The sequence below is a fragment of the Rhodnius prolixus genome, unplaced genomic scaffold (assembly GCF_049639745.1).
Source record: "Rhodnius prolixus isolate KJV_2025 unplaced genomic scaffold, Rpr scaffold_1, whole genome shotgun sequence".
In the NCBI taxonomy this organism is placed as follows: Eukaryota; Metazoa; Arthropoda; class Insecta; order Hemiptera; family Reduviidae; genus Rhodnius; species Rhodnius prolixus.
In genome coordinates, this window is record NW_027411581.1 from 13,566,345 (window position 1) to 13,585,135 (window position 18,791).

The 18,791-nt window shown below is 30.9% G+C and overlaps 1 protein-coding gene across 1 annotated transcript; it reads right to left on the reverse strand.

Annotated features, from left to right (window-relative positions):
- Positions 1-1,477: 1,477 nt before the first annotated feature.
- LOC141454991 (neprilysin-2-like) lies at positions 1,478-17,256 on the reverse strand. Its single transcript, XM_074129785.1, has 21 exons — positions 17,235-17,256; positions 14,680-14,719; positions 13,319-13,412; positions 12,986-13,077; positions 12,856-12,912; positions 11,485-11,646; positions 11,259-11,342; positions 10,038-10,275; positions 9,149-9,374; positions 8,800-8,913; positions 7,510-7,660; positions 7,288-7,405; positions 6,998-7,091; positions 5,662-5,838; positions 5,481-5,584; positions 4,780-4,838; positions 4,568-4,616; positions 4,420-4,487; positions 2,831-2,961; positions 1,947-2,111; positions 1,478-1,847 (listed from the first exon to the last, which is right to left on the reverse strand). The coding sequence occupies exons 2-21, from the start codon at positions 14,702-14,704 to the stop codon at positions 1,668-1,670; spliced, it is 2,388 nt and encodes a 795-aa protein (XP_073985886.1). The 5' UTR covers positions 14,705-14,719; positions 17,235-17,256; the 3' UTR covers positions 1,478-1,667.
- Positions 17,257-18,791: the final 1,535 nt, after the last annotated feature.

Genomic DNA, 18,791 nt, shown 5'->3' on the forward strand with positions numbered 1-18,791 from the left:
TTATATTATTCCTAGCATTCTTTATAAACTAAAGTACCCAAGTATTGTTACGCTTTTTTGCTCAAATTATCTATTCTATTATGATAAAAACACTATCTAGATTATGCTAAACACAACCCTATCTTCTAATCAATAATTAAGAAATCTTTACAATTATCAATAGATAGTTATTTCTTAAGTTTAGTAGGAGTTGCACAAACTTTACTTCATTTATACTTCCACCTTATTAGTAATGCCTACTGATTATGTAGACAATTGCAAATAAAGAATACGTAGACGATATAAACAAATTGGAAAATAAATAAAATATTTGAAGCTTGCACATACCAAGGTACGAACTGGTTTAGTATACTCGTACATACAGGGAAACATACTGGTTTAGGTAAAACTGGCCGAATCACTCGTATATTGATCATTTTTAGGCACCCTTCGTTTAAAATACACTACAATAATTATTTATATAAAATTCTAGATAAGGTTCCATGAGTATTCTGTAAACGAAAATTAAAAAGTGCAATCAAATTATTCTTACCTTTAAATATGATATATATTTGAATGAGTCCACATTTAGTTTACGAAATGTTGTGCTGGCGGCTCGATCGATGTCAGTTTTTTAAGAATTCAAAGCCGCAGCAAGGAAGATGTCGTCTGTATATAAATGACGACAAGACTTTTTATTTAAAAACTTCTAGGAGACCAGGTCAGGTGGAATCCAGCATGAACCTTGGAAATCATGTGTTTAAATCCGCATGCCAGTTTAAATATCTGGGAGCACTCGTGACTGAAAAAAACGAAACTTCAGAAGAAATAAAAGCACGAGTGGCGGCAGGCGACAGATGTTTCTTCGTTCTTCAGAAACCGTTGAAATTCGAAGCTGCAGAGCTAAGGTCCTAATTTACAAAACAATCATTCGGACTGTGGTTACGTATGGTTGTGAAAGTTAGGTATTTACAAAAGTTACGGAAAAACTTCTTAACATATGAGAAAGAAAAGTACTTGACGAATATTTGGATTTTTTTGGCAAAAGTGGGCGCTGGAGAATCATCATGAGCTTCGGCAGATGTTCGGAGAACCAGATCTCCAAGTAAACTTTTGGTGGGAAATCCTGGAGGAAGCCGTAGCGCAGAGGGAGGCCTCGTATGAAATGGTTAGATGGTGTGGAGGAAGTTTTGAGAGGGATGGGTGTTAGAAGATGGCGGAGGTACGCCTATGACAAAGCCAAATGGCAAAAACTAGTGGTGGAGGCCCAGGTCCTTGTAGGGCCGTAGCGTCACTGGGTAGGTTGGGGTAAGTGTAAATTATATTGAGTATCGTTAAATTGCCTGAAAAAATGCAGTACAAAGTGTGATATTCTTAATTACACTTTGTTTTTCTGGGCCATTTTTTTCTTTAAACGCTACTGTTGTGAGTTTTCTAGCATTAATAATAAGAGAAAAATGGAAATCGTAGTTGATCTATTTGAATAAAAAGTAAGCAATAACAAAATAATACCTTTATTAAGAATATAACAATAAAACTAATAAGTAGGTAACTTTTTTTTAATAAAATATGTTTACAGAAAGGTTCCTATTTATGTACAAAGGATGTATAAATATTTAGATCTTCTCTTCACAATAAAAAAGAAAAAAATTCTTTCGCAGTTACTTGTAGGCAGTTTGAAATTAGAATTATTCCCAAAGTTTGCATTTTTTAGTTGGATTCATGTAGGAACCTTTAGGGCAATTCCATGATTGTGAAAAATCAAGAGAATTTTGCAAAACCACTATTACTCTAACGAAGTTTGGACTATGTTCATCACTTTGTATTATCCGTAGAAGAGCGTCGTCTGAATATTCTGAACACCACATCTGGAAGTTAGAATCTTCAATAATTACAAGTTTATCAAAATAAAAAATAAAAAAATTTTAAGAATTTAAAATTTGCATGTATATTTTAAAGTTTCTCACATTGGCAAACGAAAGGAAAAATAGTTGGTCATGAGTGTAATTCATCATTCCGGGGAGTTTCGCCTCTTTGCCATGCTTTTTAACATAGGACCTATATGCTGCTAAGGAATCCCTCACTCCGCCATCATCGGCTATGTTTTCGCCTAAAGTTGTATATCCGTCAACCTGCAATTATGAAGATAAAATTTAATCCATTTATAAATAAATAAAAAGCAATATTTAAAAAATTCCAATTCTTTAGCGCTACGAGTACCCAGCTAATTAGTTTACGATTTACAGTTTACAGTCAGCTTAATGTGTTATTTAGACAATTTTCGGATCCAATCGTGAAATGAGGAGATGAACCAAAATATTAGTTTTTTTTTTAAAGGTATTGAAAGTTAGTACTTTAAACAAAAAAAAAAAATAAGACAGGTCAACAACATCTGAGGTCATTGGCAGTTTTCTCTTGCTACAGACATCTCACTGGACATCCATCACCGGACAGTGGGCTGTAAGAATCAAAGAAGAGAAAATCTAAGAGCCAGCAGGTGGACTCGAAGCTGGGAATCCAATATGCTAACTATCGAGCTGTAAGTGATGTAAGTTGATGTCTATTCCATGGCCACTCAATCAAAATTCATTCATTAATTAAAATAAGTTGATTGGGTAGAGAATTTTTCGAGCAATTGATGAACAGGATTTTAGAAATAGGCCCACTTGATCATGGTGTAAATAATTTCTTAGTTTCTATATTTTAATTTTAATTTTTTTATGTTCAAAAATTATGCTAATTTATTGTAAGCTAAGGTAAATTAGCTATTATTAGGTTTATTTACTTTATTAAAAATCGTAATCTAATTAGTTTAAAGAAAAGTCTTAAGACCAAGAAGATTCTAACTTACCGTACTATTAATAGATTCCAAGTAGAAATTATTGTAAGCATCTAGGAAACAATCTGCTCTTTTTGAATACTCTTCAGAGGAGAAATTAGACCACCATATTCTATAACTGCCGAACTTATCGTACATTCTTCCTGGATCAAAGAATATTTGCTTATTACAAACAGAGAAAAAGAGCTGTTTTCTGTTATTTTAATACTAGATATTTGAGATCATGTTACATTTTCGAAATTAAGCGAAAGTTACATTTGAAATATAAATTTAACAGTTCTCTGAAGTTTCATGTGGAATTTAGTAAAAAAAAAAAAAAAAATTCCGTAGAAACTTATTAAAGATGTTGCTATTATATTTATTCTCCTACTTCTATATTATTTTTATGACGTATGAGGAACTATGAATTTAAGAATGAACACACTGAAGGATATCTATCCAGAATAATAGTAGAAATTATATTTCCACGAAATAAAAAAATCGATTCTTTCTTCCTTCAGTACGATAAATGGAGAGAAAGAATGAAATTATAATTTTTAAATAATAATAATAACTGAATACTTTTCACTTTGGAATATCGAAAGAAAAATAATTTATTATCATTTCTTTACTTTTCTGGATGTCTTACGTTACTGTAAATAAATTAGTAATAAATAAAAGAGAACTTGGGATTTTTAATACCTTTCATTAGAGATGACAGATATTTTATTTGTTAAAACATTTGTTTTAAAAAAAAAGTTTATGTACAGTTTTATTACTGTGTAAACATAATTAAGAAAACCAAAAGATATAAATAACTAATGGAAATTAGTGAATAAAATATTTTCTTGAAAATAAACTAACAACATAACAAGTATCCAAAGAAGAAAAAATATATTAAAGTGAGCATACATTTTATAAACAAATAGCTCTCTGTGCAAACGAAACTGCGAAGGGAACTAAACTAATGAGTCTTATATATACATATATGCATAACTCTATTAATTTGAGATTTATGTGCTTCATAGTTACGATTGTGGAAACAAATTTTTTTCTCCATAGTACTTACTTACTTAACTGTAGGAGATCCATCTCGAGTGGTTTTTTTACACTCATTGCATGTAAGAAGTTCTTTTAACATGATTCAACAAGTCATCACAGTGCACCTCAGACAACAGCGATTTCCGCTCTAGGACTTGGATTTTAATTAATGTTTAATATGAGAACTTTTTGGTAAATAGTGGCCACCGTACGCGACACTCAATTACGGAGTTTGACGCAAATCCTGCCTGAAAAAAACAGGCATTTTTAATAATAATAGTAATATGTCTCTAAAGATTCATCGTACAAACAAATTTAAATATAGCTTGCGCGTTACTCCTATTATTGCCATTCACACTCGAGATGGATCTCCTAGAATTAAGTAAGTAACTTACATCTATGGGGAAAAAATTTGTTTCCACAATCAAAACCATGAAGCACATAAATCTCAAGAGCTTTGGGTCAAAAACATCGAGATCAATTTTTCCTAGCCAGCCTATAAGTTGTAAAAATATAAAACTCATTCATTTTCAGGTTTATATGACAGTTTAGAATTTGAATAAAAGAAATTTAAGTATTACCGGTATTATCCAGTCCATGTGTCATTTCGTGTCCCAGAATGGTACCAATAGCTCCGTAGTTTAGCGCTCTTTAAACAGTTTTAAATTGAGATGAAAAATTAGAAAGTACATACTAACAATAGTAATTAGATAAAATTAAATCACTTACTGCAATCCCATATTATAATAAGGTTGTTGGATAATACCGTAGGGTACAACTGAAAAAATATTATAAAAATGTAAAATTACCAATAGAATGCGTGACATCGTAGATAAAATAAGAATCAAGAATGTTAGAATTGAGTAATAACTTATTATCTTTCAAATATATTAAAATGAGACATGCAAGTATAAAGTAATAAGAGTAAAATATTTACTTACTAATTGAATTTGAACTTGGATCATAAAAAGCATTGACATCTAAGGGTTCAAAAAACATTCTGCAAAATAAAATAAATAATAAGAAATTTTTCAATTTTTTAAAGCTGATGCACATGTAAGATTCTCTGAGAAAATTATAATTCATACGGGATATTATCAAAATTATTATATTTTTGTGAAGATTGTTGCTTTGCGAAAAGTATCATTTCTAACTGAGCCATTTAATGATTTTGAATCAGTTTTTTAATTCAAATGGAAGATAAATGAGCAATAAAACTTGAACATCTCTATTCTTTCCATGATACCAATTTTTTGGCTCCTTGAGTACATAAAAATAGTCCATGAGAGTGTGGCGGTCTGTCTATTAATGTGGCCATCAACCAAAATTCGCGTTGTTCAGATTTCGATATTTTAGTATGAATTCTAAAGTATGTACGCTAAGCAAGCTGAGATGTCTTAATTTCTTCAACAGATCAATTTGACATTGAAGTTAATTGTTTTTTTTTTTTTAGATAGAAATTATATTTCAAGAAAATTTGATTATATAAACTAAGAGAAATGCAAATGTTCACAAAGTTAAGGAAGAGAATACAAGGAAGGCCTTATTTCAATATGATATATGCAAAATATAATATATCCGTATTATTTCAAAATATATGCAACCAACACCATAATTCTTTTAATAAATAAAATAAACTTACTGAAACCGATCATTTATGTAATCTAAAGAAGCGAATTCATTGTAAATATCTGCACCAAGCAAGTATAATACATTTAGTAAATGAGTTTCTCTTTTTAGAGTTACCTTTAAAAAAAAAAAAAATCAGAATTATACTTTACGTAATTGCACTAATTACACTAAACAATCAAATGAAAACTCACATTTGCAAAGACGTTTTCCATTATTTCTGTGTCGTTAAACCAATTAGGATAACCGACAAACAGGTTCATTGTATACAATTTTTCTACAGTGGCAAATTTAGTTTCTTCATCCATCCAATCAAGAGCGTAAATGAAATTTGTAAATGAACTTCTTACATAATGTATCATTTCTTTAACCTGCAAATATATTTATAAAATACAAAATGTATAACTTATGAATGAAGAGTAAGTGATAAAATTTTGGTAACAGAAATTCTCTAAAAAAAAAAAAGCAACAAAATATGTAGTGAAAAAGTGCAGCTGCTGGCCCCTAGATTTTCTCTTGAATTTCCAAAGTAGCGGAAAGAGGTGGTGCGGAGCGTGGCGTTGTAAATTGAGATGAGTAAAACTAGAGCTATTTTGGGAATTTTGGAAGGATGGTTGGAGTAACAAGATCAAATCCGGGTGTTTTTTTTTTTTTAAAAAAAAGAAGATATCTAATAACATAAATTATTACTTAAATTTGAATTAGTGGCATGTATGGTTAGAGATGAAAGTAGTTAATTAATTATAAATACGTACATTTTTAGATTTATATATGTTTGTATAGCGTATACTTAGTTCTTTAAATTATCTATGTTTAGATAAACGTATCTTTAGCGGAGAATCGAATATCGTAGAGTCTACTTCACTTAGTCGTTAAGTTAAACTTGAATGTGTGGCTGTGAGATCTGTGAATGAGATTTACTCTTAATCATTGGTGAGAAAGAATTACATCTACGTCTTGAAAACAAGTTGAAGAGAGAAATAGTTGTCTGATGAAAAATTCTCTCCAGGAAAGGTAAAAATGTGAAAGGAATTTTTTTTCGATAGCAATCAACCTAATTCTAATCAAAATACAAGGTATTATTTGGAAACTGTTGTACAAAGAGAAAATAAATTGTAAAAAGAGTTTAATAAAACGAATTGTTTTTTTTATTTTTATTTAAGAAGGTTCGATATGTTCACGTACACCATAAGAGCATATATTGTTCGGGATAAATCTGCCCTGAAATGACAGAATTCAGATTTGAATTCATATATATTTTGTAATATAAACTCTTTATGATTAACTTAGTCATTGCAGACATTTTATCTTATAAGCATTGTTATAAATTTTAAAAAGATAAATCAAAGCTAAGAATAATAATAATAAAAAATGAGATAGCATAATCACCACACTGCAAAGGAGTTGGACATCACTTGTTATTTATTTTAATCTAGGCTGGTATAATGACTTATACCTTATAAGTGATTTATAAACATGCATGTGTTTTATTTTCATTTAACACATTTTAAGCAGAGAAACATTACGAACCTCTGAAATTTGTTCTTCGCTGGCATAATCCTTTACTTGATATCCAATAGCTATTTTCATAAGTGAGGATACTGTCTCCACACATAATTCGTTTCTGTAATAATAATTATTGATTTTGGTTTTTTCGTTTTATTTTTATTCCAATGTAAAATTTCGGATCATTCAAAGATCTCGCTTTCAAAAGATAAAATTGTTTAATGATCTCTTTTTAAGTGAAAACAACAGATTTGTTACTGAAAAGTAGATGAAAAAGTGAAAAAACAGGGAACCTTAAGGAAAAAGAAACTCACCTACTTTTGGATGGTAAATTCATTAAAATTTGTTTATCTATCGCTTCTTTCAACTCTTTCATTTCCTCATTAACATGCGAAGCAACTGCATAAATCACGTTCCACCAAATGAAAAGTTCTATAATAATAATTAAAATAGGATTGCTTAAAAAAAAATGAACAAACGTAGAATTTAGATTACTGAAGATAACTTAAGGTCTTCTAACTATTCTTGATACCAACCAATAGCTCTATCCTCCATATCTTCAACTAACTGTGACAGTAGTTCCAAGTATGGGACAGTCTGAACCATAATTGGCTCTGAAGAATCAAATTCCAATCTGTTAGAGCTAATATCTTCATAAATAGCTCCAAATAATGATTTCCAATTTATCTGGAAACAACAATAAACTTGTAAAAATACAAAAAAAAAAAAAAAAAAAACGCCTGCTTCGAAAAGTAACTGTCTTCGTCTGATTTCCAAAGAATGTTATATAAACGCTTTTTGATAACTTAGAATTTTTATCAGGTGTTACGTTTTTTAAAGAAATAATGTAATAGGTGAGGGAACGTGATTATAAAGAAAATGAAAACAGATGACTGCGAGGCTTACTATCTCTCTCAAATTATTAATAACAAAGTATCAAACAAAACCAACAGGGTTTTATACTTATGAACTATTAATATATCAAACTTTAAAGAAACCTAAAACAAAATTAGCATCAATCAACTGTAAAAGTTTAAAGCACTCATTATTCTTGACTCCAAACTATGAGAAAAGATGGCAGGCGGGTTAAAGACTTTTTTTTTCTGGATCGTGCCAAGAGGACCCTTTTTAGAACAGTATGAGAAACGGAAGAGCGTAAAAGTCCTCTCTTAATTTGAGCATTGATGGTGAAGTGAAATGTGGGAAGCGAAGAAGTTGCAAGGCCGATATCTTGTTGTTTGAGGCTGGGATATTGTGCGTTAAGATGTAAAGTTTTATGGCCTCCACCAGGTCTAGATCATAGCGACCCGTAACTACAACAGATACATCTTCTGGAAACATACCCCACACCATACCCCTAACAAGATGAGAAAGTATCACTCCATGGAAGTTGTGCTACAGACAAAATTGAGGGAAAGACTATGATTACTGTGGTCCTATCGGAGACATCTAGTTACACGGTAGCCTATACCAGTTTACGCAGAAGGTCTTAATTGCAACCACTTGCAGCTTGATTAAGATTTTTGAAACCGGCTTAGGTCTTAAGTCAGCGATAGCCAGTTTCAACATAATGTTTTGGCCGGGTTTGCCCCTGGCCTAGTCATCTCGTGGAGCACGATTTAAAAAAGCAATAATAATAAAATATTAAGGCCAGCAGCAGAATTCGGACCCCCGAGTTCCAGGTAGATTGTTACAGTATCAATTTCATATTTTCTTCAAACATCTAATTTTCAAGTACCTTTGATTCTTGGAAACACTATGAAATTAGTTAAACTTATATTTTTTTAAAATGAAAAGTTAAAAAAAGAAAATTTAAGAAATTTCACCTTAGAAGTGCCACTATTGGTAGCATTATTCACAATGTATTGCATTTCTTCTAAAGTGTATACTGAAGGAAATGGTTCTGCTGATGACTGTCGAACATTATCATCATTTTCCAACTGTGAATTTTAAAGTTGTTATTGTGTCATTAGAGTAATTAATAAAAGATTAAAGTGAATTTCAGTTAATCAAAAACTCAGATAATTAATTTTAAATCTTGCTATGAATAATCGCTACAGCTATAAAGAATTACATCACAAACTTCTATTTTTTGTAATAATAATAATATAATATTATATATATATTTGTGCGGATTTATTAAAATAATGATACATATTTTGTATTGCCTCTTACCATTAATAATTCAGTTTGTACGTCTAAAATAGTAGTGGCAACATCGTTCATTTCTTCTTCAGTTCCTAATGTACCATTATCTGCATTTATAACATACGCTATTAATTTAACAGCCAATGTTTTCCATAGTTGATTGAACTGTTCGCCCTCATCTATGATTTTTCTTTTAAGCTTTTCAGGTAGTCTTTTATCATCCCATCTCCATCTGTTTCTTTTCCACTTGCTTCTACAGAATACAATCAGTTTTTGTTAATCAATGGCTCAAATAATTAATATTAAATCTTGCTATGAATAATCGCTACAGCTATAAAGAATTACATCACAAACTTCTATTTTATTTATTTATTTTAATGTAGATAAATATTAAAATTTGGAAGGTGATGAGTAAATTTTTTGTATAGATCTTAGCTAACAATATGTAACTAATAACTATTGAACACATAACAGCTTAGCATTCTTCATTTAGAAAGTTATACATATGGGATATATTTATGGGTTTAGATAAAGGAAAAAGGTGAGTTTGCGCTGTATTACTGCTCTAATTAAAATAATAAAAAAATCTATAAACGAAAGTCCTTCTATTTACGCAGTTCACGTACTAAAATTTATCATATCAGCGTATCCCAAATAACTCGGTTAATGGAGCTCTAAACTTGACCAAACCGATAGCTTCAGCTTGAGAGAAATAATTTAGTTGTTGTACTTAAGTTCTTCCAAATAATAAGCATTATTTTACTTTTTGACTGAAAACTAAATATTAAAATTTATGTTTATTAAAAAATTAGTATTTTTGAATTTGAAAAGTTTTAATAATTAAATATAGAAGTTTGAATACAGAAGCTGTAGTATCCACAGAGAAAGTAATGTTGGAGATATAAATCAAATATACCCCGGTAAGGCTTGTTCTTCTCCTGGAATGGTGACAATAAGTTGATTTATGCTACTATTTTTCAATGATGACAACACGCCAACGCCGATTAGCAAATCTAAAGACAAATATCTTCTTGCCTTTGCAATCGTTTTAATCCATGGTTGTGTCAACGTTGTCTGGGTCATAGGATTTCTAGGCAAACCAACAGCTTCGAATAAATCCCATAAAGCCTGTAAACCTGTTACTTCCATAGATTCTGTAAAAAAGTTGGAATTATTAGATTTTATAATCTTTCTGCAATCGTATCTTGTCGATCGCTGTTGCTGAGTGAGATGCGGCATTGATATCAGCATGCAGGACAGTATACTGACACAGCCGACATCCCTAACTAATCTGTAATAATGTCGAATGCTAAGATAACGTAACCCTGACTTTGTACCATTATTCTACAAAATTTTATTAATACCTTGTACTCATGAAACATTGAGTATTAAACTTAAGTAAGCATAAATTACATTTACATTTTGAAAACAGACATGCCTACTCTACAGAGCAACACAGAAATACATACTTTCATGCCGATTTGGGCATTTGGAGGATTAAGATGCTCCGCCAAACCATCCAATGTGAATCCTAAACAAACATATCTTCCAATCCACAGTTTTTTGCTGAATAGGCAGTGAACCCTGCACTTCGCCCACAGGAAATCATTTAATCCAATACTAACTTTTCTTAAAAACCTTTACGGCCCCCCCCCCCGAATCCACTTGAACGATCGCTGTTAATCTGAATATATTCAAAAGTGAATACAATCTTAGAAAGTGAAAAGGGTGTTGTGACAAATTAGCACTCGAGATTCTATGTTTCTATCGCTGAAACTCAACTTTAAATTCACAAAATTTAGAATAACCTAAATTTTGTGAATAAGAATAAGACTCGCAATGCATCGAGTTCAGGCTTACAGCTCCTAGATTTTATTTAATCTGCAAGCTTCTACAACTGATTTGAATGGTACTATCTAGAATATCTTGCTCTGAGAATATCAGTGCGTAACCAGAGAGTTTCTTATACTAAGAAGGTCCCATTGCATTGCCATTGTCCACAATTATTTATTTTATTAAAGTATATTAATAAAATTATATATGGGAAGGGTTGATCGTAAAACTGCACAAGAAAGCGAACTGATGGTATATATCGTAATATTAATTAAAAATGATATTAATAACCGCTGAATATTACCGAAATCTAAGCATGACTTGTAGACCATTCTTGCTTCTCGTACTGAACGAGGATCCGTATCTGAATTGTTCTTTTCAAGGTAATCTGTAATAAAAAATTTAATTTTATAATACTGTAAGAAATAATAATGTTATTATCTGTATCAATAAACATCCAATCTAATTTGTCTACAATAATTCTAAATTTTAATATTTATTACAAAAACTGCTAATTTGCAACAACATACCAATATTATTACGCATTTGAATTTTGAAACTTTCTTGAAACCAATTATTAACGTAAACTGGCAATGGGGCTGGATGGGTTTTTCTCCAGTTACCACATGCGTACGAATAAAAATTATCACATGGTTTAACTTGTAAATTCATTGACTGCAGTAAAGTGGCCGCTAGAAGTTAAACAAGCAAACAAAATAAGGTAACACACATACCTAAATGCATTTGCAATCACTCAAATGGTCAAACTTTCTTAAAATTTAAAAATGGAAACCACATAAATGAAGTTAATGGGAATTTGATTACAACCCGAATAAGCTTTATGATTTGATCCACATTGGCTCAGTTAGTGCAAAGAACACCCTCTCTCAATAATAATTACTACGTTCATAGATTCCTCAAGATTGCCCAAAAATATTAGTCCAGAAAAATGATTAATCAGAAACTAAAGGTTTTTAATTGCGCAGATAGTTCCTCAGTTTAAAACAAAAGCATTGAAACCGTTTTTCTAAAAAAATAAAATAAATGTTTTTTTTTGTTTTTACATACACAAATACAGACCGCGCGCTACTCATATTTCATGTGTGAGGGCCCTCAATTTTGAATTTAAAGATGTTTTGGGTGAATAGTGAATCCACCTCCATTTATACATCGTGATTAAATATACTCAAGCTCAGTTAGGACCACATTTAATTGCTGGTGCCTCACACTATATTGAAATTTATTTTGTGATATTACTTTATCTTATTGATCGGGATAAATACGTACATAAGTACAATTATATATAATTGCATTAGAGGAAAATCGTTAGATAATATTTTGACCTCTTATTGGACATACTATGTTTAATTACATATTTATATTTAAAAAATAAAATTGAAAATGAATAAATAATAAAATTAAAAAACTGAGCCCCCCATTTATTTCTTTTTCTTGAAACCGCCTCATCTGAGCGAGGTTTCGAACAGAAAAACTTGAAACATTCACTACTATTCGAGGTCATACTCTACTCCTTGTTCTTTAGATCTCTTTCTATGATATCTCTAAGCCAATCTTCCACTTCACCTGGATTAAACCCTTCATTATGATAGATCCCACAGTGTGTTTAGATGTAACTGTAAGTTCAAGCTTGCTACATATCTGCAGCAGGACCGAAACACTTTCGCTCATTTCAATTTTCTAACTCGATGTAACTTTTTTTTCTTCTCTAACTTCCACAGTTGGCTGGAATTGGCCTTTTTGAAAACAAACGTTTTTAGTAATATTGCTGATTCTAAAATGAATATACATGTTTTGGAGGAGCATTCTTATGAGATGTAGAATTAAATATGCTCTATAATTATTCGAACGACAGCAGGCAGACATTTAATAATAAACCATACCTGCTTTAATGCAATCAGGCGTGAAGCAAACATCACCCGCTCCTTTATTTTCTATGGCTGAAAAATAGTTTATAATTAATAAGTTTATCAATAAATATGTTACACATAGAGATTAAAGGTAATAATTTACCATAATATAATGTGATAGTCAGTGCTAAAAGTAGTAAAATTATAAACGCAGCTATTAAAAGTAATTTTACTTTTCGCCATTTCGACGACTTTCTAAAACAACAAAAACAAAAACAGATATTAATATCATGTGAACCGCGGTCACAGTCGTTGTATAAAAATGCTTTCAATAATTCAAGATGTAACTCTTGTTTATTGAAAACATTCAAAATTTTCTAACGCTAACATAAATTTTTGTTTGGTGCATAACAAGTATGGTCATAAATGCTAAGTTTAGAACTAAGTAATATACTTCTTTTTTTTTTGTCAAATAAATTCATGATCATAAACTTACAAAGTTTTTTCCTCATTAGTGTAAATTATTTGCTGTTCATTTAGAGGACTGCCATTGTTGCTCGGTATCCAAACACCATTACCTGATGTAGGCCCTTTAAAATTTAAAATATAAAAAAAAAATCTCATATTTACAATTGAAAATTAATTAATTTCAAAATAAATTGGCCAATAAACAAATTATACGTTCGGGGGAAAAAAGGATTTTTGACATGTTGGTGTAGAATAGATGATTAATAGTATTTGAACAAGAGTACCAATAAAGATGAAAAAATAGACCAGATACCCTAAATCGATTGATGTAGATGAACTGAACTTCTATAGAAGGAAGGAGGAGTGGAGAATCTAAGATAAATACAGGAAAAGGGTTACGGAACAAGGATGCTCAGTTTATTTACTTAATTCATGGCTTTAAAAGTGCAGCTAAGACATACGAAAAATAAAACTCTGAACAATAGTCTAAAACAAGGATGAGCAACACGCGGCCCGCCAAGCATTTCTAAAATTGAACTTATTTTATCGACTTTCTCCCATCAATATATTGTTATAAAATTAATTATAATAAAATGGCCGTACATACTAAACCTACATATTTTTTTTATGGCGAGTTACTTGTCGACGACGTTTTTAAACATGCAATACGAACGCGCCGCGTCTGCGCGATTTTTTTGTGACGAGATACACACTTGTCGGTGACTTGTTCAAACATGCAATACGGACGCGATGCGTTTCGTACGAAGTTTCGTAAATTATTAATAAGAGTTAATTTATGTGCGGCCCGCCAAAAAAAAATTAAATTTAAATTGGCCCATTGATTAAAAAGGTTGCTCACCCCTGCTCTAAAACATATTTAGAAACAGTACCAGTACTCTAAAGTATACAAAATAAATATATACGAAGTTTATTAATATGCTTTTAATATAGCAAATTTAGAAAAGAAATTAAAACAATTACGTTTATGAAAAATGATTTATATATTGAAAGTATTCATAAACTGAGCATAAACAATTACTCTTTTACTTATAGATCCTCTAAAAACCATGTGTGATACTTGTTTAAAAGAATTTGACTTTAATGGTGAAAATCAATATTTTTTAGCTTTCCTCATAATTCTGTTGAGAACACTATTGCAAAGATGGTTATGTTGTTTGGCATATGCCAGATTGGACTGGTTCTGTGCGAGGCATTAGAATGTTAAAGGTGAATTTGTTTGGTAAAGTAGAGGCAAACACGGAGGCCAATTGGCGAGATGGACAAAAACAGTTTCTCCTCTTTAAACAATACGAGAAAAGTAGAGGATAAGAAGATGAAGGAGTCAAAGAATTTTATTTTGTAAAGTTATTTATTTGCAATAGTTCTTACGTATGACGTTGTTTCCGGATTGCATCCTCGCCTTAAGGTCCTGAAAGCAAATATTAAAATTTTTAGTTTTTTTTTTAAATAACACTATTTTTTTTAATAACTCTGCAGTTTTGGCATGGATTAAACAAATAATTAAATTTGATTCATTAAGAAAATTTTTTTAAAAAAAGTTAGTTAATTAATGAAGTAGGGACAGATAGTTTGGTTTGTGACAGACTCCAAGCATTGCCATCCTAAGACATTCTTTTAGTGTGGGGCACCGCAGCTCATTGACGGATGAGGGTGATTGCTAATACAATCTAATCTAATAAATCCTTAGGATTTGGAAAGAAAGACTATGACACCGCGACCCGAAGATTCTATTGTTAGAATATCCACTCGTTAGAGTACTCCTTTAGTCCTGTCTTTTTGAAAAGGACATACGAGTAATATTCAGATGAGGGGCAAAGTAGGAAGGTTTTTGTTTTTACTGGACTGTAACCGTTCACAAAGACTCAGCGCCATTCCTTCTTCTTTTTGGCAAAACAAGACTGTTCTTTTGTCACGGATCAGGCAATGCTTGTGCTTTGTCAGTCAACAGTAGCCTATAAGAGGTTTGCCTGCGTAATCCTAGTGACATCTCTAGGTATTGTTAGAATACTACTCGTTCTGAACTCAGCCGAGTAGGTGGTAGTAATAAACTTGTTCGCTTCCCTCTACCCTGGGTGTCTTATTCTCAAGCGTTCTACTCATAATTCCTCTGACCAGCCAAGTTTGATGGATGAACTTGTATCACATTTTGTATACATAGATCCGCTACCAGAACAGTCGATCTCTGCCGCTTTATTGCCTCTGTATTTCGAATGTCCAGCTGTACAGAGAGTGTAATATTCAATGTTGGTGACCAATTCTTGTAAGGATCTTCATCATTGGTCTTGAGTGGACTTCTTTAGACCTAACAGCCAGTAGAGCATAAAAGAGCTCTAAACATTGACCCTCAAATAATATTCCTTCGTATTTTTGAATATTTTTGTGGCTCCATGTTGATGTTTTTATGATACTAAACTTTATTTAATATTTACAAGTTAGAATAAGTTTGAAAAATCAATACAAATTGATATAGGTCATTGGCTTAGTTAATATTTTATTTAGAGCAAGTTAAATGCGTTTAGTTAGTCAGAATGTCTCCAACTTTTAATTTGAATAATTCATAGAACGCTAACGTAAGATGTTAATGTTGTGTTAAGTTGGTGAAGTAATAATTAATCACTTTTTTTTTTAACATTTCTCTAAGAATTATGTGAGGCTTAATCATGGATTAAGTTTCTAATTTAAAGAACTTTTATTTTTTTTATTGCTATTAACAGACTGGTTAGAAATAAAAGAATGTGTTATACAGCTCTGTTTGCTATTCTGCTACTTTATTTCAATCTTCTTGCTATGACTAACTGTATGCAGCCAAACATTATCAGGCTGTAATGAGCTTTTTATCCCAACAATATCATTTTAACAGCCATAAAGGAAGCATACAAAAATTAGCGACTCATAGTGACATTTTTTTTTTTAATGTTCCGTAATTTTATTGCATATCAAACTTTTATCAGTTATTCGCCAAGTACGTTTAAAATAATAAGTTTGAATTCAAATTGGTAAGCAATAATAAGTTTTATTAACTTTATTCTGTGCACATTGTTCTGTTATTAATACTGAAAACTAACCACTTAATATTAAGATAAATTGTCCCAAACACCAGTAAAATTACTTAAGAACAAAAGTTCTTAAAGCCAAAAATTCTTCATCTCAAACGAAGAGTGAGAATTGTGGCCTATCTCCATTTGAGGAAGACAATGGTGCAATTATTTGTAAATAAACAGCCTCTGTATGTCCATGAAGGCCAAGAATAATGTCATTCTCCTTTTGGCTAGTAATACACGGGTTTGGAACTTCAACAACTACTTTTACGCTTGTTTAGAGTATTATTTTATTTTTGGATTATTAAGAATTAAATTATTTTCCAATTTTGCCAATAAAAAGTTGTTTTCTCTTCCTCCTAATTTCAGTGGAAGACCAAAAAAAAAAAAAAAAATCATAATAAGAGACCTTGAATAATAGAAGACAACAAAATTCATTAGGACAAGTGGCTGTTCTCAAAAGTGGTTTGAAATATAAAACTGAGGATTTGAAGAACGAATTGTTGGAATGTTCACCCTGCTTACCACATTAAGCACCTACTGACTTTTGCCTTTTCTTTTGACTTTAAACTAAAGAAAGATGTAGGAACTAACTTGAACTTAAACTTTTATTAAATGAAAATGTCATTTAATTTACTGTATTAATAGAATGGAGACTGCATTCTAGGAGCATCATTTACTCAGCCAAAGCCAAAGAATCAAAGACTATACCACAGCTCAATTCAGTCCGAATGTCTCTTGCCGGAAAAAATAGCTGATTCTCAGATCAAGAGCTTCTGAGGCAGACAAACACAGTATTCAAGATATTTTTAATAAAAAAAAAAAAAACATAACGGCTTTTCTCTTAAACCCTAGGCTAACATTAATAGATCAAAACTTACTTACCTCTTTCTTTTTTTTATCTTTCTTTCTTTTAATTTATACTTCAAAACGACATTCCAAATCTCAGGGTTTGGTACTAATTAGTTTCATAAATAGCCAGATAAAAACATGTTTTAATGCAATTCGTGATTCTTATTTAACTGAAGAGTATTTTTACTCTTAATTGAACATTTTCCTCTTTAATTTATTGTTAAATGATGTAGATTTAGATAAGACATGGTTACATACATTATTTAACTTTTTTATAAGCACTAAAAATAGTAAACAGGAAAATATAATCATCTATTATCTAGTAAAACAATATTAACATTAAATATTAAACGAAAAGATATGTTGTTTGTGGCTAAAGTATTGAAACACTAATGTAATCTATCCAATGACATATAAATAAATAAATAATCCCTTAAACTGAAGTCTTTCAAAACAAAATTGGCCACGTTTTCATTTATAAATAAATGAAAACCAAAAGAAAAACGAAAATAGACAAAAGATGTCGAACGCAACCTTCAATTTTTTCCAATAATTTTACGATGAACCATGGTCACTTTTCTTGATTTCAAGTAATCATTACAATATATTGTTGAAGTGGACGAAGTTTTGTGCGCCTGAATGATTTCCTATAACTTTGAATAAGTAAATTAAAAAAAAATGTTGAGCAAATGCTAAGGGTGTGCCTGAGCACAAGTATTTTTAGACGCTATGTCTATAAAAATTTCTAGACTAGAGAGAAAGTAGATTTGAAAAATTAAATAAACAAATTATGATTTATAACCGTTCATAAATATAATGGCTTTTATTATCAAAGTTTTTCTCTTATCACAGTTAAACTATTGACGTGTTTAGATCAGCATGTGATTACGTATATCTTATTGTTTTAAAGTTGCACTTTAGAATTTTATATAAAAACAATTTACTTAATTTGTAAATTAATGAGTGTTTTATTAGGTAGTGTTGTTTTAAGGGGGCCTTTTAGAGAATCGCAGTTTATGTTGCATCTGCAGGTGGGAGATACAACATATGGGAGAAATAATTGTTTTTCAAAAATTAAACAAAAGGAAAGTAGTAAGATTTAAGAAGTCGCTGGCCTTTATCCTCTGGAATTGTCGGCTGCTCCTTCAAATCAATTCATATGTCCAGAGTTTTGGTAAACTCTAACAAATTACGTAAACAAACATTGCGAGGAACAGACAGACAATGCAATCAGTTGTAGGGTTTAGTTAATGGTGGTCGCAAGGCTAGATTTCTTTTTCTATTCAGATTAATCTAACATTCGCCTAACCAATTACACGTGAATATACTGCGGAGATTCTACAATATTTTTTTTGAAAAATCTTTTTAAAATTGCTTTTCTGGTTGGTGCTGCTACGGCTGACATTGCTAAAATATATTTCTAAGATCATTCAGATATTCATTTTGTGATTTCGTGCTGGATGTCGAGTAACTCTTGAAGTTTTGTTCTGGTGCAGAAGAAACTTTTAGAGCTGCGTATTGAAGGGAAGTTGTTTTTTTGAGATGCTGCACGATGATTATTTATAGAATTTAATTTGATATAATTATTGT